The 26,550-nt window shown below is 44.1% G+C and overlaps 1 protein-coding gene, 1 non-coding gene and 1 pseudogene across 5 annotated transcripts; 1 reads left to right on the forward strand and 2 right to left on the reverse strand.

Moving 5' to 3' along the window:
- The first annotated feature begins 2,777 nt into the window (after positions 1-2,777).
- Positions 2,778-8,703, forward strand: LOC123062380 (uncharacterized). 4 transcript variants are annotated; one of them, XM_044485863.1, is made up of 9 exons: positions 2,778-3,143; positions 3,845-4,246; positions 4,650-5,106; positions 5,792-5,859; positions 6,452-6,592; positions 7,286-7,327; positions 7,699-7,832; positions 7,970-8,068; positions 8,151-8,703. In XM_044485863.1, the coding sequence occupies exons 3-9, from the start codon at positions 5,012-5,014 to the stop codon at positions 8,277-8,279; spliced, it is 708 nt and encodes a 235-aa protein (XP_044341798.1). In that variant the 5' UTR covers positions 2,778-3,143; positions 3,845-4,246; positions 4,650-5,011; the 3' UTR covers positions 8,280-8,703. The 4 variants fall into 4 exon arrangements, with proteins under 4 accessions (XP_044341798.1, XP_044341800.1, XP_044341797.1 ...); XM_044485865.1 differs by having other exon boundaries at positions 4,976-5,298; XM_044485862.1 differs by having other exon boundaries at positions 4,976-5,106.
- A 3,150-nt stretch (positions 8,704-11,853) lies between these two features.
- TRNAS-AGA (transfer RNA serine (anticodon AGA)) lies at positions 11,854-11,935 on the reverse strand. Its single transcript has one exon. It is a non-coding gene; the product is annotated as a tRNA-Ser (tRNA).
- A 260-nt stretch (positions 11,936-12,195) lies between these two features.
- Positions 12,196-16,018, reverse strand: LOC123058705 (phosphatidylinositol N-acetylglucosaminyltransferase subunit A-like; annotated as a pseudogene).
- Positions 16,019-26,550: the final 10,532 nt, after the last annotated feature.

Genomic DNA, 26,550 nt, shown 5'->3' on the forward strand with positions numbered 1-26,550 from the left:
ATACTAAAGATCGAATCCATCTCCATCTTTAGCTAAATATCCCATACAGAGATACTTTGCAACATCTAGACATTGAGTGTAAACATGGGTAATTGTATTTAGAATGATGACATACTGTTATGATTAGGGAATTATTCATCCTCTACAAATCCTCAACCCTCAGTGACAACAATTCTTGCAAGCCTTTTTCATTTTTTGTCACTATTGTAGATTACTTGTAACTCTTGAACCAAACTAATGCGCACCACTTCCACAATGCTAGAAATCTAAGTTGGCCAAGAGAATACATGCATCTAGAAGGAAATATGCATCCATATATCAAATATGAATCATGAACAAATCTGAACATATATAGTTAATCCATTACATGATCTACATCACGACCACAAACTCATCTGATAAACTACAATCATATATGGTAGCTCATGTAGTTATTGTATTAAACATGGAAAATACATCTAGGAGGAGAGATTACAACATTGGCTACTGTCATCCGGGGGTGTACAACTCGCAACTCATCTTGGAGCACGATGATCGAGTTTGATGAAGATGGTGATGAATTTCCCCCTTCGGCAGCGGTCTAGATCAGGGTTAAAAATGAAGATCACCTAGAAAACGCAATGTGACGGCGATGGAAAATTTCTCGACCATTAGGGTGCGCAAATGGGGGTATATATGGACCATCGGGCACCGGAGGCCAGCCATCCCCCACAGGCCATATGCGCCTAGGCACTGGGGTAGCCTCTGGTGTGGGCCCCAGTCTCCAAGTGTCCTCCTATTCTCGAAACTTATGAATCTCGTTTTTTGGATTTTTTCAAGAACTTTTCTGAGTATTATCTGAAACACAAAATAGCAAAACATATGAGCTAGCACTGGGCACTGAGTTAATATGTTAGTCCAATAAATTCAATAAAATTCATTTCCATGGTGTTTAAAGTTGATAGCAATATATCACGAATCATGCAAAAATCATTGATTCATTGGAGAGATAGTATCATTCTAAAAGTGGACAGAGCCAAGTACAAATGCATGCATACATGCAACAACTACGCATCACATACACCACAATGGTTCCTCCCCACATTCTGTTTTCAGAACAGTGATTAAGGACTTCCCATGGATGCAGCTAAAGATAGTCTCCGCTGATCCCTATTGCAATGTTCAGGAAGGAGGGAAGTAGCTTATGTCATCGCGGTACCTCCGAAAACCCACAATCACATCAATGGTGATAATCTTTTCTCCCAAAGAGGTAAATGTTGGGTGATCGACTTCAACTAATTAACATCGAGAAGATTATTAACATGAACATACAAAGAGGATATCAAATCCTATCGGCGTTCATCAGCTAAACTTACTAGGCTTTCTTCATATCCCCGAGAACTAGGGAGTCTACTTGGACATGAGAACGATAAACACCAAAGGGTAAATCATGATGAACATAGATGAACGATCAAAGTAATACAAGAACAGATCCACTAGGGTTTTTTATTACAAAGAATGGAAATGGTTGATGTCATAGTCCTCTTAACCGAGATGATGGTGTTGTGAAACCCTTCTATTGATTCCACTCTCCAGAACCCTTCCAGAGGCTAGGGTTCTTGAGTCTGGCGGAGTTTCCGATCTCTGTGTTGCTTATTCTCTCGATTTGAAGGCACGGGGTTAAAATAGTTGAACACGAGGTGGGGGCGCTAACTCGTACGAGCGCGCGTGCTCGTACTAGAAGTTGTCTTCTTCCATGGAGTCCCTCATGTGGCTGATTTTTGCCGTTCTTGCCTTGTACTCTTTATGAGATGTTTTTTCACGTAAATTAACATGATTTTCACATCATATCTCAAGATTATTTTTCTTTGCATCTCGCGTTAAGGATCCTGATAAAATCAATAAAAAGGTGTGCGAGCCCGGTAAAATTCTGACTAATCCCATGATACAAAACTAAACGTAAAACATGATGATGCATTTTTATACTTATCAATGATTGTTAGCATTGCTCTAAGCGTTGACTGTGTACGACCTAAAGACAAGATGTGTACTCATATGTGTTTGTATACTTGATGCTTTGTTTGATCACTAAAATTCACGCTTTATAAAAAGCCAACAACACAAGATCAGTTTAGTTTCTGCAACAATGAATGCATTTTTGCGGATGCTCACATACATGTATATACACCCACCTGTATACTTCAGATTGATGAAGTCGTCACACATGTTTCGTAGTCGATGGAAACATTTCCTCCCACTGAACGGACATTGCCAAAACAAAAATCTAAAGTAAGTCTAGAACGTGAGCAAAGTCTAAGACTTGAACCCTACTTATCTCATAAAAAAACCGTAACACTATGAGCTACGGTCAAATCATTTCCGCCCTTCTTCTCTCTCTTGCGCGCGTGCGCGTGCGCGTGAGAACTTCCACAGCGAAGCAACCGACCATGCCCGCCTGACGGCGGCAGCAGCAGCGAAAAGGACGATCGTCCGCGCCGTGGACGGTGCCGCCGGCCCGACACCAGCCAGACCCTGCCCGCCAGGCTGCCCAGCAGGAAAAGGGTAATCCCTCGCCGCCGTCGCCTTCCTCCACGCAGGCATGGCCCGCCCCTCTCCCCCTGACAGCCCCGGCCCCACGCGACGTGGCACCCACCTACCAGTCAAACGAGGCGGGGCAGCCGCATTAACAGAGAGACAGAAAGGCCGGGCCCGCCCACTCCCTTCCGCTTTCTCCGCCACTGCCGCCCTTCCTTTTCCCCTTCTTCTTTTTTTCTTTTCTTTTCTTTCCCTTCTCCTCGCCCTCTGGCGATCGCCATCGCCGCCCCCCCCCCCCCACCGCCACCAAATCCGCTTCGCTGCACCGCGAAGTCGCCGCCGAAAGCGGCGGTCCAAGCTCCCGACCCGCACTTCTATCAGCCGCTGCCCCACCGCGCGGGGAGACGAAGACGCCCGGCACTGCAGCATTTCTGCGCTGACGCCGCTGTGATTTGACCCCGGCGCCCGGTCGATCGCTTCTTGCTATTGGCTTCCCCTCCTTTTGGCCGGGTCGCTGGGTTCCAGTACAGGAGTTCAGCTCCGGCTGCTTTGTTCCTTCCGCTTCTTGGAGCTTTCCCCGCCCTCGCCTCGTGGTAGCCGCCAGCCCGCCCGCCAGAGCTTCCTCGGAGGTACGCTGTTGCTCATAGATAGTGAGCCCTGGGGGTCTCTGACCGACGGGATCGATTATGCTCGTGTCTTATTCTCTATCTAGTGTTCGTTGTGGCCTTGTGGGTGGGGATTGAGTTCTCCGTGGGGAAGATCTGTGCCCCCCTTGCTCGATAAGCAGTAAAGGTGATGGCGTTTTCACTGTTCGTGCTATGATTCGCCTGCTCAAGTCGGGGTTTAGCTTATCGATTTCGCACCTGAAGCTCTTTTGATGCTAGATAGTGTCCCACCAGCGATGATCTGCCTAGTGACCGGCTTGCCCGTTGCAGCGTTTGATTTGTGCGTGTTATTGCCAATTGCTGGGTAATTCTGAATAAGAGTTGCTTATTAGCTCGCCTTATGTTTTCGTTAGGGTACTCCCGATCTAATTTTACTAGCTAGTTCTCCTATGGATCTGATGATCTTGTATTTGGCTCAATTGCAAAAATTGGTGCAGTTGGTCTACTGAGCTGTGGCTATTCGTATTAGCTCGGCTCTCTTTAAAAATAGGTACAAACCATAACTTGTGTTCATTTGAGACTACTTTCAGGGTGGTTGAACATGTGATTGTCAAGTTAGCATAGCAGATCTTTTTGGAAAGTATTTCGTATGCATCAGTTGATACAAAAATTCTTTGTTTTACTAGATGAACCAACTGAAAATTTCTGTATTTCTTCAATGCTAGGTTTGTGCTGGAGGCTGAGAGGGTACAATCGGCCCCGTCGTCCCGGCCCGCAGCACAACAGGCCAGCAGGACCGACTCCTCTGCTCCAGCCGAGCGCCTGCTCTGTCCTCTCTCCCGCACCAGCCGCCCCCCGCCGGACCCGGACGCCCCGCCGTAGCCCGGCACGCCGCACCCTTCCCCGCCCTCCAACTCAAGCCGCCTTGCCTGCAAGTGGCTGCGCGCCTGCGCCCTGCGCCGGCGGCCAGCCACATCAGTCTCCCCGGCGGCCGGCGGTGTGCAGGCGTGCACCCTGGGCCCTGGGGCCTGGAGACGTGCAACATAACAGGCTAGCAGCTGGGAGCTGAGCAGCAGCCTGCAGCCACTTTTTTGCAGAGTCGATTTGCGGTTTGTCCAGAGCCGAAGGTAAGACTGAGGTGGACTAGGTTGCTACTCCCTCCGTCCCATAATATAAGAACGTTTTTGACACTAGTGTAGTATCAAAACGTTCTTATATTATGGGACGGAGGGAGTAATTGTTTGCTAATTGCTATTCAGAGAACAATGATGATCCCTGCTAGCTAGCACAAACAATCAAGAGCAAGTTGCTAATTGTTATCCAGTACAGTACAGTACATGAACCGATGAACACATACGCATGTACATAATTTTGTTGTCAATTTTTTGTAAGGTGGATCACTCTGTATTCAAATTCTAGATCCGCCGTTGGTCATAAGCGCCTAGTTTTTGGCCCGGGGTTCACTGCAACCCTAGCTCTGATGAACCTGACTCGTCTGTGCTCTTGAAGATCTGTGCTTGCTGTGTATAGGGATGGGCGCTTCGTCGCGACTTGGTATCCATGTCAACGAGTATGCTCACACCATATCCGCCGAGGAGTTCCTCGCGGCACATCCGAACAATGTGCTGGAGAGCAGCGATCCAACAAGGGCATATTAGTATATTTTTGTATAGTTTATTTGTTCTGTATTTGTAAAAACATCTTGAACATATATCATCAAACCAAATAATCGACTTTGAATATTTCATCAAAGGCTGACTAACTTTGGATATATATGATCAAAGATCCACCGACTTTGTTACAGATCATCAAATTCCTCCAACCTTACTTCTATTTCTTTTTCCTTTTTCTTTCAGTCAGATCTTTCTCCGCGTCAGGTTTAGCTGGACTTTATGGTGGATGAAGCAGCAGTACACCAGGTCTCCCCGCTGTTGGCGCCAATGTCCAAGGAGGAAGCTCGGCGCTGCTTCTTTGATTTCATGACCAAGTAATTAGTGACCTGAATCTTTTGAATATCATACACTTGATTGATTCACCATTTGCAGTGGACATAGTGAATTGGCGGAGCTGTAGTGGAAACAAAAGCCCATTGCGAATTAACATGGTTTGATGACACAGTTGGTAGGAGCAGAGAACCAGATATCGACAGAAAGTTTTCAACATTTAGTACTGACATCGGGTAACTCAGTTAAAATGTCGCAGAACATGTATATAGCTTTTCACCAAATGTCGCAGTACATGTTTATCAAAATAATTATTAGCTAATCTTAAAAAATGATGCTATTCATAACTGAAAACTTTATCAATCTATAACTGTTGTAACTTCATTTACAATTACTAGTAGAACAATCCACTTATTTTTGGAACAACAATGTGATTACCCAACAAGCGTCAGCCATCTCAAGGAGTCGTGTCTAGTATTCCCCTTTGAATTGTGCGTGAACTTTTACTTCTTGACTTGAATTTGGAAGGAACGATATATTACTCCCTTCTTTTGTGTGTTTTGGAGAACATTTTTTGGTGATATATGCCCAGCTGGTTTGTAGGATACAACTAGTATGTGTTTCCTTGCTCCGCATAGACACTTCTATTGAAATTTTATTTTTCTACTTTTCCTGTGGTTGTGAATTTTTTGTACTAATCATATATGTGTGTGTTGTTATTGTCAACAGAGTTACACAATATGAGGAGCTAGTTGATGCCGGAAAAATGTTTCTTGTAAAGTTTCATCAGGAATTAGGTTGGTTCATTCTTCTCCATGAATACCCCAGTGTTGGTTCCTTTGCTTTGTATTGTATTCTCTGACCATTTTTTATGGAAGTCCCTTTCCTAGAATCCCTATTTGTACAATTAATAGGTCTAGTGATTCCCCCATTTGCTGACATGTCAGACCTATTGATAGTTAGGAACTTAGAAGATATGTAAGCAGCCAGGGTCCTAAAGTGTGCTCCAGACATGGCGCTAAACTGCTAAAGTAGAAACCTTCATCATTTGCTCTCACAGATGTTAACATTTTTTACTAGCATTTCTTGTACTGTAATACTGAACAAAGTGATAAATTGATTTCGCATTTCGACAATTTTATTTGGTAGTTTCTTGAAGCTGTAATTTTTTTCATGAAGTAAATTTCTGCTCTAAGCTTTGGTGAATTTGCCAGTGAAGTTTATGAAGTAAATTTCATGGTAAGGTTTTGAGGTGTCAATTGCCAGTGAACAACTTATGCATAAAAATCTTGCTTGGATTTCTGAACATTATTGTGTTGATAGATACTGCACAGTCCCCTATTATTTCTTTTGCACTTATGTTCAAATTCCATGACTCACTTATTTCAGAGCATTTTCGAAGACCAATGATTCCCATGGAATCAGGTGCTGTCAGTCAGTTAGTCAAATCTAACTACACTGATCGACTGAAGTCCTATCTTGAAGCAGGCTGCCACCTTCAGCACCAAAGTATCTGGAATATTAACCAGTGTAAGTTAAAAGTCACTTTTCCTGTGCCTGAGTGTATCGTGTATCTATACTAGAGCGCTGCTGTTTTATTATTAATCTAGCAGATATGTTTTTCCATTTGAATTTCTTCCTGGTGGTCTTTTTATCTAGTTGATTAGATGAAGTTACACTGCTGTGTGTATGTAACTCACAGTACAGAAAAATGCCATGTAGAATACTATACAATGCTTCAGCTTTTTTAGCGTGCTGCTGTGATCAAATGAGTAGGCCCTCTTGTGCAACCCACGATGCTGAAATATTGTGCATCTTGGTTACTGTGGCAGCAGGGCACAACTGCATTATCTATGTTCAGGTTTTGATCTGTTAGTTTAATTGTAAGGTTATCGATAAGAGTTTCGATTATATTAGAGTGTTAGATATAGAGTTTGAGCTCAGTGACAGGCCAATGACAGTGGATAGATTCTGATTGTTAGGGGAAATACCTGTTCTGTTGCAAATCAGCCAGAACTCATGGTACCAAAAGATATTATAAATTCAAGTAACTCTTTGTAACACTAGGGTTTTAATATAGGACCCTAGTTATTATGCATGATTCTTATCTTTGGACATGTCTATTTGGCTGAAACTAGTATCTCTCATTTGTAACAAACATATTTACATTTAGTCAGTAGCTTTTTAACTATTTCTGTCTGATAGTACAGTAACTTTTTGCAGTACAGTCTTGCGAGGAGAAACTTGAGGACCATATAAATAAAGGTAGCTTCATCTCTCTGTTAATCATTACTGCATAACTTATTCCATGGTCTCAGAGAAGGTGTTGTTACTTAGTTGCAGTGAAACAGCTGTGATGGTCTAATTTACTCAGAGGCACGCACACTGGTCTTTGTTTGAATTTTTGCGTTTCCTAATTCCTTCTCCCTTTTCCTCTTTTCTTTAAGACACACAGTACTTGCTAGTAGAAGCATTTTCTTTCACTTTCACGTCCTCATTTTACAATGTGCACAACAATGAACCTTCATGTTCTCTTTTCGTGGATATCGAACTTAAACTCATCATTCATCTGCTCATACCTTACTACTGACCTGTGCTGTCTAATATTTTTATGTTTTCCATTTTATTTTCCCCAGCTAAAGTTTTGATTGAAGAACTTGAATGCCTGGCCGAGGATGTTTATAGCACTACGCTAACAGCCAGCCTTAGTATCTTAGAAGCTTCAGATTGCTCTAATGGCGATAATAACCTGCCAGCAGATTGTTCTGAGGTGTGAATTCTCTTTGTAGTCTTTCCGCCCCATGCTTTATTACTTCAGCCTCGAGTTTTTCAGTTGGTTAAAATACTATGGCCTGTAGGAACATTGACTAAGCCTCACCCAAAAATGTTGGCACCATATTTTACCAGGATGAAGGGCAGTCTGTGGATCCGCTGGACAGCGCAGTATCTTACTCGAGCGTTATGATTCTGGTTCAGAATATGTTAAAGCTGGATTATTCGATGCAGGTTCGCAAAGAAGCATCTACATGCCACTACTTTCTGTTTACTTTTGGTTGCTATTTTGTGACAGAAGTTTGCTATCCTGCAGGAGAAGATAGTCAAGGCACTGTGCCTTAAAACACCATCGTCGGAGCTAGATGGCTATTGTCTAATGTGGGACTTGCGGCCGTATATTGATGACAATGTGATGCAGCTTGCCTGGAAATTCATTTCTTAGAAGCGGAAGCGGACCATGCTTGATGATAAACTGAGCAGTGTGAACATTAGTGCCTCATAGACAATGATTTTCCAGCAAGTATCCCTATTTACCCTTAGCAGTTTAAATCTTTCAGAGATATTTCTTGATTCTTAAGTTGGTTATTTCCTAATGTTTGTTAGTTCGACTTAGCCTCCAAGTTTGTAAGTTGGCTATATAATGCCTAGGAATATCAGTGAATAGACAAGAAAAATAGTCCCAATTATCTCTCGAAGATTCTCCCCTGCTCTTGGTTGTAGGGAAGCCCCCTCCTGGCTGGGTGTCGCGCGTCATATCTTACAAGAAAGGCAGTGCGCGCTTTGCTGCGCCGCTTATGTCCTTAGGGTTGTACATGTTTTGTTTTATGTGATAATTTTTATAAGTTGTGAAAATTATTTACGTGCTAGTTGGTTTGGTGTGTGGGGGAAACAATGGAGTATGTTTTTTTACCAGAGATATCTATGGACAGACTTTACGGAATCATGGTTACAAATGAATGTGTCAATTTATGGTTAAAAATTAGGAAAAGAGTGGCCCAACGGTGAAAATCTGGGAAGTGATTGGTGGGAGAGTGTTTGCTATGGGCAATCCATAGTATAATTTTCATTTTTTTTATTGTGGTATTTGTGTAGGTCTTTTTGACCGTGTGACTGGAGGGTGTCTTTTAATTAATACAAACACATTAGAAAATTACCTATGTTGTTGGCCGCCTGTGTCGTGTTGATGCTAAACGTGTCATAGTCGATATTTCCTTTTTGTCAATGAAGGCCCACATCACTTAAGCACTTACCAAGGGATCCATTCATCTAGAGATCCCACCATAAAGCACAGGCCAACGACACAATCAATTGTGTATTCAATCTAAATTGAAGACCTCAGTTGAATGAGGGGCTTGAAAATCCGGGAGCTTAATGAAGTTAGAGATTTCATTAGGCCATAACCAAGGATTAACCACCAGGCAGCAAGCCTGGTAAGCTATCTCAAAAAAAAACCAAGGATTAACCTCCTAGCCGGCTGCAATGAGACCCAGCGCATGATCATTTTGATGACTTTCTGGCGTGCTTGGCACTGCCGGAATGAGGTCACACATCACAAGCCAGCGCCACTCGTCGAGACGTCGAGACGCTTTCTCAATGGATATATTGAGTCCCTTCTGTGCATAAAACAGTATCCCAAGGGAGATATCACGAAGGGTAAGATGGTGTTACAGTGTGCAGGCCAACCAACTAACATTCAGACCAGGTCGCCACATGCTGAAACAGAGGGGCCTAGGTGGATGAAGCCTCCTGTTGGATGGGCAAAACTCAATGTGGATGGCTCCTATGTGCATGGAGAGAGTACGGGAGGAGCTGGAATGGTGTTGCGGGATGACAAGGGAGCTGTGATTTTCTCGTCCTGTCGTTATCTCCGCTCATGCTACTCGCCGCTTGAGGCGGAGCTAGCTGCTTGCCTCGAAGGAATCGGTCTGGCACTCGCTCACACTGATAACAACCTGATCATTGAACTTGATTGTAAAGAAGCAGTGGACATGCTGAATGACATATGCATGAATCGATCAGCTGTGGCTAGTATGGTAGAGGAGGTGAAGAGCCTGCTGCATGGCATCCGATGTCACAAATTCGTGCATGCAGGTAGGCCATGCAATGCTGCTGCTCACTATATGGCACATATGGGACGTTCTTCTCAGCGTACGGCCATTTGGTTTAGCTCTGGGCCAGAGGATTTATGTATGATCTGTGAAACTGAGTGTAGACACACTACTTAATTAATATACACTCCTTTCACCCGCAAAAAAAACCAAGGATTGACCAAGTCAAGTCAAGGATTAAAGGTCAAAATTGAATGATTAATTTTAAATTGAATACCTTAATTAATTGCGAGGCCTTTTAAATTAGAGAGCTTAGTGTTATAGAGGATATATATGCAAACCCCGCCTACCAAACAACTTTATACAAAGTGGATTGTATATGAAGGGGTTTGGGGCCTTTCAAAGGGATTTGAGGGGATTGGGTGTATAGCTGGTCAAACGGGCCAGGCCAACCAGGCTATCACGTGAGCATCCCGGCACAGCCCGCGGCACGCCTTGGACCGTGCTTGGGCTTGGAGGCTGGGCACACGGGTCGGCACGGCACGATCCGTTTATTTTTTTTTAATCTTTTCAAAATATTGGATGGAAAAAAAGTGGATTCACTTACTCCTTAAAATCCCCACCTCCCAAAACCTCCCCAATCCTATTCCATCAAACGAGGCCTTAAGTGGTGTCTAGAGGGTGATTTGTCTGGTTTAGAATAGTTTTGGGGATGGCATTAAGAACTCAGTTTTAAACATGAAGGGTTATGTGATCCAAATTGGATACTCTTTAGGCTTATCTGTACTTTTTTCCCAAAGGGTATGATGAGACGCCCGGAATAGCAAAACTGCCACTGTCACTGCGATGCGTCATCCATGGCCAGTTCCGGACTCGCCGTACCGGAGGAAGCTACGCGGAAGGCTCCGGCCAAAGCAGCTCTATTTGCACAAGGCTCGGCCTTGGAGAATAAATACGTGTTTCATCAACCTGGCATGTTGAATTTCTTCAAAGTGACTGAATTGTCAATCTCGTCACCCGTACAACAATAAGTCAACACCCACACTAAGTAAAATATTAAAATGGAAATGATGAATCCTAAACGTTAGGCTTTTAAGCATGGTAACCCGAACGATTTTTATAGCAAGTTTAGTTGACGCGAGGTGGCAAGTTTAGTTGGCAAACATGAAAATCTGAACTAAAATTGCCATAAAAATATGTTTGGGTTGCCATGCTTAAAATCTGAACGTTCGGAATTTACCAGAGTCCTATTGAAATAGGTGAACAAAAAATGAGTTATAGAAAAAAAATTACTACCACTCTTTGTGGTTAGAAACATGCCAATCTCACGGAGACAAATCGCCGCGTAACCCATTCCATTGAATTAACTCTTCTTCCACCATTGCCAAAGAAAAGAAGCCACGACCACTCTCCCGAGACTTTCCCACAAAGGTGAAGAAGCAAGCACTCCTGACGCTAAGTCAAAGTGACTGAATTGTCAATCTGTCACCTGTACAACAATAAGTCAACACACACACTAAGTAAAATATTGAAACGGAAATGACGAATCCCAAAAGTTTGGCTTTTAAGCATGGCAACCCGAACGTTTTTTATGGCAACTTTAGTTGACGCGAGGTGACAAGTTTAGTTGGCAAACATGAAAATCCGAACTAAAATTGCCATAAAAAATGTTTAGGTTGTCATGCTTAAATTCCGAACGTTCGAAATTCACCGGGGTCCTATTGAAGTAGGTGAACGAAAAATGAGTTATAGAAAAAAAATTGTGGAATAAAATGTAAACATAAATTAAGCAAAAAACACATACAGAAAAATATTTGACAAAAAACTGCCAATCTCGTCACCCGTAACAAATATGAGTTATGGAACAAAATTCGTGGAATAATACTTTTAATTAAAAATATTTTGTTGGAGAAAATATAATCATAAATTAAGCAGAAAATGCATAGAGCACATTTGACGCAAAAATTGCGTGGTCGGCAGGATTCGAACCTGCGCGGGCAAAGCCCACATGATTTCTAGTCATGCCCGATAACCACTCCGGCACGACCACTTCTGTGAGTACTTTCTGTTGGTTTGTCAATAATATTAATAACATACGGCATGGGGCCAATCCACCGCTGCAACTTTTACCATGGAAAGACATGGCGGCAGCAGAACACATACTGAATTTGGATGGACCAACCAAGTTATCTCCATATGTTTCCAAAAAGAGCAAATTCATGACAAAACGAGCTTCAAAATTTTATGCCAACTGTCTCCAAAGTTTATCATCCAAATCAATATCAAAAACCGTAATCTCTTGTAGTCAAAACTAGCACGAACAAGCAGCTGGCGTCCCAGGATTGGCACAAGAGACAGTTCAACCGACATACTGATGGAGCATACAGTTACATCACACAAGAAGTTGAGAATGGCATTACTACCCACACCATTAGCTTTATGCAACAGGACTGTAAATTCCCGTATCAGCAATCTCATTCATAAAGACATGTTCTCAAAACAGTCATTGCAGGTCAAGGAAACACCGAAAGAAATTCCGGAGTGGGAGCCAGCCTAAAATAGATACCATGACCTCCTATACGATCCATGCCACAATGGTTGGAAGAATAGTTCAATTTACTTGCATCTCACACTGGTCATCTGCTGAATCCAATTGAATGTGCAGTGGCCCTATATCTGAGACCTCTTCAATACCTTCAGCGGGCTGAGAGGGAGAGAAACACTATTACAATTTCGTCAATCTCCAGAAAATGAGAAAAGCATGGGTAAAAAAAATTACCCAGAGGAATTCTAGAAGGCACCACACAAGGTAATTTATGATCATAACGAGGCAAAACAGTTTGCCTGCCCAAACTCCACATGTGAGGTATCTACACCATTAAGGGTACAGAACATCAGCGACTTCCTTTTGTGTTTGCCGTCGTTGGGAAAATGTGGTGGAACATAAAAAGTATAGAATTAACACTTTGACAGACAATATATGTAAGGACAGCTGACGATCCAAAAATAAAATCTGGTCTTCAGTTACAAATAATCTGAAATGACAGAAGATGAATTTACAGTCCCTGCTCTACCTTTTACTCACCGGGGAAGACGATCTAGCAAATTAGTGTTTGATGACTGCATTGCACGATCGTAGACAATCTCTGTTCTTTTGGCCACATCATCCCAACTATAGAGTTTTTTCATCTACGATGCACATTAGATTTGAATAAGCACAAAAGGACTTTGCATATCAATTTTCTACTAAAGGAAAAACTGGTGCAGAACGCCCTTTTCTGAGAGGGGTCCAATGCGCAGTAAGGTCGACCAGGTGCATAGAGTTAAAACTCACCGGACGATGCATAATTTGGGGATCTATACCAGAAAGTATGTCGATGGCTTGCCTGACAGCTCGTACCATATCTTCTGGATCTGGTTCTGCAAGCACTATCATGTCATCTGGTAGAACCTGAAAAAGAGTCATTTGTAGGAAACTGCAAATTGTCCAACTAGCTGGAATTTATTTTTCTCTACAAAAGAAAAACTTCAAAATTATAAATAGCATACCTCTGGAACCCCTCCGACTCTAGTGCTTACTGTCAACAGCCCGCAGCTTGCTGCTTCCAGAATGGCTATGCAAAATGCTTCTGTAAGCGAACTACAAGAGCAAAGGCTAAGCCTCACGTCTCAGTATTACCATGGTTAATTGCACTATGCACAACTTTCATAAACAATGTTAACTTATCCACCTTCTAATTTTCAAACAATATTAGGATTATGTAAGTGAAAAAGAAAAACTATTTTCTTTCTGTTTGCATTAGGTCCATGAAATACATACTTATAATTCCATAAGAAATATTCCCGCAACATCAGTATGTTTTATCACATGATATTCTACATACATGTTTGAAGAACCAGAGGTTCACAGGAACAATTATTCAATAATCTGGCACGAATATGACCAAGTGCAGAAAAGATCCAATGTATCCAAAGTGGCTCAAAATATCTGTTCTAGGAGAGCGCTAAGCATTCAAACATTCAAATACAGCAATTTTAGCTACTCTGTTAATGGTAGTGATCATTGCCACAGACGCCATGGGTTTTCAGAATTCAATGGACAAGTTTGGTAAAAGCAACTTCATCCATCGCAACAAAAACTGAAAATTGGAACCTGACAGGACTATTTCAACAGATAAGAGTATACGATAATCGATGGCAAAGTAGAAATCCAGTAAGAACAGAAAAAGGCACATATATAACCAACAATCTAGATATTTTGAACACAAAAGAATGAATACTCAGAAAGGTACCTGTTAAGAAATATATGACCAGATATCAGAACAGATCATACTTGAGCACGAGGTACAGCCCCTAACATCTCAACTCTATTCTGAAGGGAGAACTTCTCCCTCATCTCTTCAAGTCGCACACGTTTTGGACCATCGCCTCCAACAATAAAACGAACCTGAGAAATCCAAGATTTATTAACTGAGGGAACATAATCCACTATAACTCCAAAACAACATAGAATAAGAAAGTAAAGGTGCAAGATGGTAACGTATGAACCAAAACATTCTACGAAGCTGAACTGTCAGGCAATTTATTATATATATCAGACCAGAAAGGATGACAGTGATCAAAACAGTATGTCTATATGCCGAGTTACGAACTTTTTCGGCCTTATAGTAAATACATGTAGTTCACCTTTTCTTATTTCATGAGTGGCTCATGCAAAGAGTGCTGTAGTTTTTAGCTATAACCCACCTTTGGAAATAAATGGCATACTTCTGGAATGACTTCAACAAGAAGGTCGGCACCTTTTCAATATACTAATCTACTTATCACAACAATAATGATTACATCACAGCTTAAGCGGTTCGAGGAGGGAGTAAACATTGTAGTATCCACTGCATTAGGAACCATGAAAACCTTCTCTGGAGATATCCCTGACCTCAAGACAGTGTTCTCTTTGCTTGTGTGAGATACACATATGGCCTGATCAATATCTGCAAGAGTAAACTGCAGCACCTTATTCATGTGAATGCTTCCAACATCAGCAAAACCATAAAGCGAGTGGTCCGTGAAGACAACTTTGTACCCCATCGTCCTAGCATGCATCAATGCTTCATGGCACATTGTTGAAAAGGCCTGATGCCCATGCACAACTGATATCTTCTCACGAATAAGAATGGTCCTTATAATTGGAAATGTCATGAATAATGTAGGCAGTGTATTCTGCATCAGGAATGGCCTCCATGGCACATAATAAACCTTCAAGCCGTCAGTAACATATCGTACTCCAGAACGTTTCCCATATGCATGTGTCATGACAACAACCTACAGAATAACAAATGGCATTTTCTCAAAAGTTTACTCAGAAATAGTATAAATGAGCAGAGCAGGATAACAAACACGTAGTTCATTAGGTAAAGACCTTATGGCGAAGCTTAAGGAGGCACTGCGATAGATAATAGATGTGGCTTTCCACACCGCCAAAGTTTGGGAAGAAAAAGTCAGACACCATCAAAATCCTGTGCTTTCTGCTCTGCCCATCCATTGTGTTCCGAAACACTTAAACCTGAAATAACATAAGCCGATTCATTCACTAATGGAAAAGAGAGTCTAAACAATGCAGGCTAGTGACCTTTAAATCAAACTCATGTTGTCCATATTGATACATCATGCTTAATCTCTAGCTAAATCACTGGCGTATGGAAACAAATTCTGAACATGAAAAGGTGTTAAATTATAAGTAATGATTTTAAAGTGGCGTGTCAGATAAGGGCAATTATCAAATGTTCATTGCCAACCAAAATAAAGTAGAAGGTTTGCCAGAAAGATCTAGGGGGTAGGAGGAGAAGGAGGAGGTTCTGCTCGCCTGTGACGTGACGATTGGCTGAAAGAAGAGGAGGAACCGTTGCCCGTGTTCGTGGATCTGGAGCAACGAGCTCACGAGTGTGGGGCACGATGAAGGCATGAAGACGGAGAAGCAGAAGGAGATGGGAGAGGAGGGGGGCTAACCTTAGTCGAAGCGGGAGGAGGAAGGCGACCGCCGGACCGTCGCCGGAGCGGCTGGGGGGTTCGAGGGCTTGTTGATCCGGGCCACCTGAGAAGTGCGTTTGGGCGGTGTGACCATTCCGCCAGATCGAAGCCGTTCGGAGTGCATCGGACGGTGGGCGGTTTTCGACCTCTGTTTAAAAGGGTTTAAGCAAACAAAACCCTGCCACGAACTGAAAGCCCACCCTGGCCGAGCGGGAGTGTCGGCGCCGATTCATGCTGCCGCTACTAGGGACACGGCCACCGCCGCCGCCTCTTCTCGGCATTGGAGGCGGCGGGAAGCCCGCACTACGGCGGCGACAGGCGGCGGTGGTACGAGGAGGAGGGCAAGGCGGTGAAGGTGTCGGTGTGGTGGGACTTCAGGAACTGCCACGTCCCCCGGAACATCAACGTCTGCCGTGTCGCCCAGCGTGTCTCCACCGCGGTCCGCACCGCCGGCGTCCGCGGCCCGCTCGCCATCACCGCGCGGCGCATGATGCGCTAGTTGCCACTGGGGTCGTCATCTCCCACTTCCCAGGCAGTTGCGTCCTCCCATCCCATCTTTCCGTTCCATTTCCATCTGCGTGCTTGCGATTTCAGCTGCGTGTTATTTGGGAATTTCGTGGTGCGTTTGGCTTGTTGTGCTGCTGGTGCCTGGTGATTTGCAGCGCATTGCTATGTTTTGAGTTGTTAGTATGCTTGGGTTAATGGTCATGAATTGCGAATCATAGTTCTGTTTATTCCTACTATTTCGCACAATCGAATACCACAAATGAGTGACTTTGACAATACACTTGGGTTTTTTATAAGGAAGGAGGACCCCCGGCCTCCGCATCTGGGCGATGCATACTACCACTTTATTAGTTATTCTCACAAGACCTTATAAAATCATACAACAGTAAGACTAAAGTCACCGTCTAAGCAACAACTGTCATTACTCCTATCCAATTGATGAAGAGGCGACGATAGCCTGGGCCTAATACCAAACAAACATCGCAGCCAAACCTAAACATCTAAAACCTGAGGTCCCAACCAAGACGCCTGCCGGGTATGGGGCACCTACGAGTCCGGCGCACTCCTCAATCAGGACGCGTGCCGGGTATGAGGCCGCCGCAGCCACTTGTCATCAATCCATCTTCAGTGTTGTACTACTACATCCACCTTGCCCGGTCTACCGGACGTCGACGCCATCACGACGCCAGACAATGTCACCCTCCTGCATGAGTCCATCATCGCACATCAGACTCCTAATCTCCGGGGCGCCATGCCAGCTAGATCTGTCACCATCCATGTGTATGATGAAGCACCGCTCCACCAAAAGACATCGTCCACTGGTCCCGCGAGCCCGCGTACACCCGAAGGTAGCATATAGTAGTAACTTCTCCACCGCGATGCCTTCAAGAAGGGAACGACGTCGTAGAGCGCTGCCACCGCCGGCTTTGGCATCTAGCCAAGAGCAGGTTTTCACCCAGATCTGTTTGAAGAACTCCATCCAGCTTCTTGTGCACGGACCGCCGCCTTCTCTGTCGGAGACTAGATCAAAAGGATCCAGCCGCCGCCGCCAGATCCATGCAGCCAACATCGGGAGATGACGACAGTCTCCCCATACCAGAGCTAGCAGGAACTGGAGCAGATCGAGTCGGAGACGATGATACTCCTAGATCTCCGGCAGACCAGCGAACCACCGGCGCCAGCCGGGCCGCCGCCACCCCCCGCGTCGTCCGGTAGTCACCAGATCCGGGACGAGCCGGAACCGGTCGGACCAACGGGCGCGCCGCCACCCAGCCGTGGGGTCGTCGCCCCGGTCACCGTCGCCCCCTGTGCATCCGGCCGATTCCCACCGGCACCAGCACAGCCGCCGCTGCTGGGACGTCGCGCCGCCATAGGCCGAAGTGGGGGCCGCATCTCCACAGATCTGGGCGTCTGCACCACCCATGGATTCGGGGGAGAGGGGAGAGGCCCTCCGCCACCGCGTTGCACGCACGAGCTTTGCCCGGCGCCGACTACCTGCGGCGGCGGAGGGGAGGACGGGACGTCGAGGAGGGTCGCTGGCGACAGAGGTTGGCCCTTGTGTCACCCGCGAGGGGGGCGACGCGAGAGGGGAGCAAAACAAAATTAGCAAATGCAAACACAGATGCACCGCCTCGCACTTGGGTTGCTTAGAATTGAATTGCGCTTGTGCTTTTGAATAATGCTATCAATTTGACAGCTAGTAGTACATCAGTTTTTGTGTTGCTTTTCAGAAAGTGTGGCTTCCTCCTTATGGAAATTTCATGCCATACTGGCATTAGCGACTGGCATGGTACATAATAGCCAGCCTGCTACTTGACTTTACACTTGCCTGCTCTGGAGCTTGACTTTACACTTGCCTGCTCTGGAGTTAGAGCATCTCCAACAGCCGCGTAACGAGCGGCGCGCTAAAAATATATTTATAGCATCAGAATAGCCAGTTTTTGCGCGCCGTGGAGCACTGGCTCCAGCGGCTGCTGCAAAAAATTGCGCACACGCGCCGTTCCAGCAGACGCGCTAAACTACAGCGCGCGAGCAGCCGACGCTTGCAATATATTTATTTTGGAGACAATATAGTGATATTTCAAACATCGAAACAAGATATAGCATAGTTTAAAATCACCCAACCAAGTTTATGACATAGAAGTTCAAAATCATGCCACATCACATCATCATCCAACCAAGTTCAAAATCATCTAGCCAGGTTCAAAATCACCCAACCAACTTCATCATGACATAAAAGTTCACACAAACAAATGGCACATCAACAATCATGCCGCATCCTCATCTTCGTCCTCCTCTTCCCCCGATTCTTCTTCCTCACCCGAAGATGATTCTTCCTCCTCTTCATTGTCGCACGCCGCATCATTATGGGAAGCTCGGAAGGTGTTGGCAAGATCTCCAACGGCATCATGCGAAGGTATGTGAGGCACACTGAAAGACATGCGTCCATCCATGTCACCCGGAGGTGCTCCCATGCCTCCCATGAGAGACGCAAAACTCATGCCTCCCATAGTAGCTCTGGATCTTCAAATCGCGAGTATCCACAAAACTAGGCTGTGTTCGGCATGGCTCTCGCTCGGGCGCCTCCGCGGCCCTCACCTACCGCTCTTGCCTCACCCACCGCGCCATGCGCAGCCCCCCTCGCCGCGTCGGCCTTCATTGATGCTGCCTTCGGTCGGGTCCTGCCCTGTGTCGCCTTGCGAGATGCATGGGATGCCTCGATGCCCAGCCTCGCGGACTCAGTCTCCGGGCGGATCTTCCCATGTGTGGCTCTACGGGAGGTGAGCGCTGGTGAGATCCGGGTAAGTGATTCCCCCAGCTCCTCTTCTTGCCCTCTGTCTGCTTCGCAGCCGCCCGTCGCAGTGCTCCCACCTCCATCTTGGGCCGCAGTGGTGGCTGCGCCCGACAGGTCTAGCCTGCAGTCAATCGTGGTAGTGCATGGCCGCGAGGATTCGCTTGTCGCCGGGCTGGAGCCTTGCCCTGTGGATGGCCCTAATGCGGCGATGGCCTTGGCTGCACCGGTGATTCGTTTCTCTCTTGCTCCGTCTGGCTCGGCATCTATTGCTGATGGGGCTGGCGTGGGCCGGACGGAGGTCTCCTCTCGGCGTGCTCTGAAGACGGCGAGGCGTCAGGCGTGTGAGGATGCCCGGTGCTTAAAAGATTTGCGTCTGCGGACCCATGATCGCCCTGCTCCGTCTGCTGCCGCTGAAGGATTCAAGAGGAGATTTGGCAATCTGTGTTACCGCTGCCTGGTGAAGGAAATATGCCCTAGAGGCAATAATAAAGTTATTATTTATTTCCTTATTTCATGATAAATGTTTATTATTCATGCTAGAATTGTATTAACCGGAAACATAATACATGTGTGAATACATAGACAAACAGAGTGTCACTAGTATGCCTCTACTTGACTAGCTCGTTAATCGAAGATGGTTATGTTTCCTAACCATAAACAAAAGAGTTGTTATTTGATTAACGGGATCACATCATTAGGAGAATGATGTGATTGACATGACCCATTCCATTAGCTTAGCACCCGATCATTCAGTATGTTGCTATTGCTTTCTTCATGACTTATACATGTTCCTATGACTATGAGATTATGCAACTCCCGTTTGCCGGAGGAACACTTTGTGTGCTACCAAACGTCACAACATAACTGTGTGATTATAAAGGAGCTCTACAGGTGTCTCCAAAGGTACATGTTGGGTTGGTGTATTTCGAGATTAGGATTTGTCACTCCGATTGTCGGAGAGGTATCTCTAGGCCCTCTCGGTAATGCACATCACATAAAGCCTTGCAAGCATTGCAACTAATGAGTTAGTTGTGAGATGATGTATTACGGAACGAGTAAAGAGACTTGCCGGTAACGAGATTGAACTAGGTATAGGATACCGACGATCGAATCTCGGGCAAGTAACATACCGATGACAAAGGAAACGACGTATGTTGTTATGCGGTCTGACCGATAAAAGATCTTCGTAGAATATGTAGGAGCCAATATGGGCATCCAGGTCCCGCTATTGGTTATTGACCAAAGACGTGTCTCGGTTATGTCTACATTGTTCTCGAACCATAGGGTCCGCACGCTTAAGGTTTCGATGACAGTTATATTATGAGTTTATGAGTTTTGATGTACCGAAGGAGTTCGGAGTCCCGGATGAGATCGGGGACATGACGAGGAGTCTCGAAATGGTCGAGACGTAAAGATCGATATATTGGACGACTATATTCGGACATCGGAAAGGTTCCGAGTGATTCGGGTATTTTTTGGAGTACCGGAGAGTTACGGGAATACGTATTGGGCCTTATTGGGCCATACGGGAAAGAAGAAAAAGGGCCTCAAGGGTGGCCGCACCCCTCCCCTTGGTCTGGTCCGAATTGGACTAGGGAAGGGGGGCGCCCCCTTCCTTCCTTCTCCTTTTCCCTTGCTCTTTTCCTATTCCATATGGGAGGTGGAATCCTACTAGGACTAGGGAGTCCTAGTAGGACTTCACACTTGGCGCGCCCCCTCCTAGGGCCGGCCTCCGCCTCCCTTGCTCCTTTATATACGGGGGCAGGGGGCGCCCCATAGACACACAAGTTGATCCACATGATCATATTCTTAGCCTTGTGCGGCGCCCCCTGCCACCATAGTCCTCGATAATATTATAGCGGTGCTTAGACGAAGCCCTGCAACAGTAGTACATCAAGATCGTCACCACGCCATCGTGCTGACGGAACTCTTCCCCGACACTTTGCTGGATCGGACTTCGGGGATCGTCATCGAGCTGAACGTGTGCTAGAACTCGGAGGTGTCGTAGTTTCGGTGCTTGATCGGTCGGGCCATGGAGACGTACGACAACATCAACCAAACGCTTCCGTTGTCGATCTACAAGGGTACGTAGATCACACTCTCCCCTCTCATTGCTATGCATCACCATGATCTTGCGTGTGCGTAGGAAAATTTTGAAATTACTACGTTCCCCAACAGTGGCATCCGAGAATAGGTTTTATGTGTTGATGTTATATGCACGAGTAAAACACAAGTGAGTTGTGGGCGATATAAGTCATATTGCTTACCAGTATGTCATACTTTGGTTCGGCGGTATTGTTGGACGAAGCGGCCCGGACCGACATTACGCGTACGCTTACGCGAGACCGGTTCTCCCGACGTGCTTTGCACAAAGGTGGCTAGCGGGTGACAGTTTCTCCAACTTCAGTTGAACCGAGTGTGGCTACGCCCGGTCCTTGCGAAGGTTAAAACAGCACCAACTTGACAAACTATCGTTGTGGTTTTGATGCGTAGGTAAGATTGGTTCTTGCTTAAGCCCGTAGCAGCCACGTAAAACTTGCAACAACAAAGTAGAGGATGTCTAACTTGTTTTTGCAGGGCATATTGTGATGTGATATGGTCAAGACATGATGCTAAATTTTATTGTATGAGATGATCATGTTTTGTAACCGAGTTATCGGCAACTGGCAGGAGCATATGGTTGTCGCTTTATTGTATGCAATGCAATCGCGCTGTAATGCTTTACTTTATCACTAAGCGGTAGCGATAGTCATGGAAGCATAAGATTGGCGAGACGACAACGATGCTACGATGGAGATCAAGGTGTCGCGCCGGTGACGATGGTGATCATGACGGTGCTTCGAAGATGAAGATCACAAGCACAAGATGATGGTGGCCATATCATATCACTTATTTTGATTGCATGTGATGTTTATCTTTTATGCATCTTATCTTGCTTTGATTGACGGTAGCATTATAAGATGATCTCTCACTAATTATCAAGAAGTGTTCTCCCTGAGTATGCACCGTTACGAAAGTTCTTCGTGCTGAGACACCACGTGATGATCGGGTGTGATAGACTCTATGTTCAAATACAACGGGTGCAAAACAGTTGCACACGCAGAATACTCAGGTTATACTTGACGAGCCAAGAATATACAGATATGGCCTCGGAACACGGAGACCGAAAGGTCGAGCGTGAATCATATAGCAGATATGAGCAACATAGCGATGTTCACCAATGAAACTACTCCATCTCACGTGATGATCGGACATGGTTTAGTTGATTTGGATCACGTAAACGCTTAGAGGATTAGAGGGATGTCTATCTAAGTGGGAGTTCTTAAGTAATAAGATTAATTGAACTTAAATTTATCATCAACTTAGTCTTGGTAGTATTTTGCAAATTATGTTGTAGATCAATAGCTCGCGTTGTTGCTTCCCTGTGTTTATTTTGATATGTTCCTAGAGAAAATTGTGTTGAAATATGTTAGTAGCAATGATGCGGATTGGATCCGTGATCTGAGGTTTATCCTCATTGCTGCACAGAAGAATTATGTCCTTGATGCACCGCTAGGTGACGGACCTATTGCAGGAGCAGATGCAGACGTTATGAACGTTTGGCTAGCTCAATATGATGACTACTTGATAGTTTAGCGCACCATGCTTAATGGCTTAGAATCGGGACTTCAAAGACGTTTTGAACGTCATGGAGCATATGAGATGTTCCAGGAGTTGAAGTTAATATTTCAAGCAAATACCCGAGTTGAGAGATATGAAGTCTCCAACAAGTTCTATAGCTAAAAGATGGAGGAGAATCGCTCAACTAGTGAGCATGTGCTCAGATTGTCTGAGTACTACAATCGCTTGAATCAAGTGGGAGTTAAAATTTCAGATAAGATAGTGATTGACAGAATTCTCTAGTCACCATCACCAAATTAGTAGAACTTCGTGATGAACTATAGTATGCAAGGGATGACGAAAATGACTCCCGAGCTTTTCATGATGATGAAATCGATGAAGGTAGAAATCAAGAAAGAGCATCAAGTGTTGATGGTAGACAAGACCACTAGTTTCAATAAAAGGGCAAAGGGAAGAAGGGGAACTTCAAGAAGAACGGCAAGCAAGTTGCTGCTCAAGTGAAGAAGCCCAAGTCTGGTCCTAAGCCTGAGACTAAGTGCTTCTACTGCAAAGGAACTGGTCACTGGAAGCGGAACTGCCCCAAGTATTTGGGGATAAGAAGGATGGCAAAGTGAACAAAGGTATATTTGATATACAGATTATTAATGTGTATTTTACTAGTGTTCGTAGCAACCCCTTGGTATTTGATACTGGTTCAGTTGCTAAGATTAGTAACTCGAAACGGGAGTTACAGAATAAACAGAGACTAGTTAAGGGTGAAGTGACGATGTGTGTTGGAAGTGGTTCAAAGATTGATATGATCATCATCGCACACTCCCTATACTTTCGGGATTAGTGTTGAACCTGAATAAGTGTTATTTGGTGTTTGCGTTGAGCATGAATATGATTTGATCATGTTTATTGTAATACCGTTATTCATTTAAGTAAGAGAATAAATTGTTGTTCTGTTTACATGAATAAAACCTTATATGGTTACACACCCAATGAAAATAGTTCGTTGGATCTCGATCGTAGTGATACACATAATCATAATATTGAAGCCAAAAGAAGCAAAGTTAATAATGATAGTGCAACTTATTTGTGGCACTGCCGTTTAGGTCATATTGGTGTAAAGCGCATGAAGAAACTCCATGCTGATGGGATTTTGGAATCACTTGATTATGAATCAGTTGATGCTTACGAACCATGCCTCATGGGCAAAGATGACTAAGACTCCGTTCTCCGGAACAATGGAGCGAGCGACAGATTTGTTGGAAATCATACATACTGATGTATGTGGTCCGATGAATAGGCTCGTGGCAGGTATCATTATTTTCTAATCTTCACAGATGATTTGAGCAGATATGGGTATATCTACTTGATGAAACAAAGGTCTGAAACATTTGAAAAGTTCAAAGAATTTCAGAGTGAAGTGGAAAATCATCGTGACAAGAAAATAAAAGTTTCTATGATATGATCGCAGAGGTAAAATATTTGAGTTACGAGTTTGGTCTTCAATTAAAACAATGTGAAATAGTTTCACTACTCACGCCACCTGGAACACCATAGTGTAATGGTGTGTCCGAACGTCATAACCGTACTTTATTAGATATAGTGCGATCTATGATGTCTCTTACCGATCTACCACTATCGTTTTGGGGTTATGCATTAGAGACAGCTGCATTCACATTAAATAGGGCATCATCTAAGTCCGTTGAGACGACACAATCTGAACTGTGGTTTGGCAAGAAACCAAAGTTGTCGTTTCTTAAAGTTTGGGGTTGTGATGCTTATATGAAAAAGTTTCATCCTAATAAGCTCAAACCCAAATCGGAGAAATATGTCTTCATAGGATACCCAAAGGAGACTGTTGGGTACACCTTCTATCACAAATCCGAAGGCAAGACTTTTGTTGCTAAATTCAGAGTTTTTCTAGAGAAGGAGTTTCTCTCGAAAGAAGTGAGTGGGAGGAAAGTAGAGAACTTGATGAGGTAACTGTACCTGCTCCCTTATTGAAAAGTAGTTCATCACAGAAATCTGTTCCTGTGACTACTACACCAATTAGTGAGGAAGCTAATAATGATGATCATGTAACTTCAGATCAAGTTACGATCGAATCTCGTAGGTAAACCAGAGTGAGATCCGCACCAGAGTGGTACGGTAATCCTGTTCTGGAAGTCATGTTACTAGACCATGACGAACTTGCGAACTATGAGGAAGCGATGATGAGCCCAGATTCCGCGAAATGGTTTGAGGCCATGAAATCTGAGATATGATCCATGTATGAGAACAAAGTTTGGACTTTGATGGATTTGTCTGATGATCGGCAAGCCATAGAAAATAAATGGATCTTCAAGAGAAAGAAGGACGCTGATAGTAGTGTTACTATCTACAAAGCTAGAATAGTCGCAAAAGGTTTTCGACAAAGTTCAAGGTGTTGACTACGATGAGATTTTCTCACTCGTATCGATGCTTAAAAGTTTGTCCAAATCATGTTAGCAATTGCCGCATTTTATGAAATCTGGCAAATGGATAACAAAACTGCAATCCTTAATGGATTTCTTAAAGTAAGAGTTGTATATGATGCAACCAGAAGGTTTTGTCAATCCTAAAGGTGCTAACAAAATAAGCAAGCTCCAGCGATCCATCTATGGACTGGTGCAAGCATCTCGGAGATGGAATATACGCTTTGATAAGTTGATCAAAGCATATAGTTTTATACAAACTTACGGTGAAGCCTGTATTTACAAGAAAGTGAGTGGGAGCACTAAAGCATTTCTGATAAGTATATGTGAATGACATATTGTTGATCGGAAATAATGTAGAATTATTCTGCAAAGCATAAAGGAGTGTTTGAAAGGAATTTTTCAAAGAAAGACCTCGGTGAAGCTGCTTACATATTGAGCATCAAGATCTATAGAGATAGATCAAGACGCTTGATAAGTTTTTTTCAATGAGTACATACCTTGACAAGATTTTGAAGTAGTTCAAAATAGAACAGTCAAAGAAAGAGTTCCTGCCTGTGTTACAAGGTGTGAAATTGAGTAAGACTCAAAGCCCGACCACGGCAGAAGATAGAAAGAGAATGAAAGTCATTCCCTATGCCTCAGCCATAGGTTTTATAAAGTATGCCATGCTGTGTACCAGATCTATTGTATACCCTACCACTAAGTTTGGCAAGGGAGTACAATAGTGATCTAGGAGTAGATCACTGGACAACGGTCAAAATTATCCTTAGTGGAATAAGGATATGTTTCTCGATTATGGAAGTGACAAAAGGTTAGTCCTAAAGGGTTACGTCGATGCAAGTTTTGACACTAATCTAGATGAATCTAAGTCTCAATCTAGATACATATTGAAAGTGGGAGCAATTAGCTAGAGTAGTTCCGTGCAGAGCATTGTTGACATAAATATTTGCAAAATACTTACGGATCTGAATATAACAGACCCGGTGACTAAAATTATCTCACAAGCAAAACATGATCACACCTTAGTACCCTTTGGGTGTTGGTCACATATCGATGTGGACTATGGGTGTTAATCACATGGTGATGTGAACTATTGCTGTTAAATCACATGGCCATGCGAACTAGATTATTGACTCTAGTGCAAGTGGGAGACTGAAGGAAATATGCCCTAGAGGCAATAATAAAGTTATTATTTATTTCCTTATTTCATGATAAATGTTTATTATTCATGCTAGAATTGTATTAACCGGAAACATAATACATGTGTGAATA

This window comes from Triticum aestivum, chromosome 3A, assembly GCF_018294505.1.
Source record: "Triticum aestivum cultivar Chinese Spring chromosome 3A, IWGSC CS RefSeq v2.1, whole genome shotgun sequence".
NCBI lineage: Eukaryota > Viridiplantae > Streptophyta > Magnoliopsida > Poales > Poaceae > Triticum > Triticum aestivum.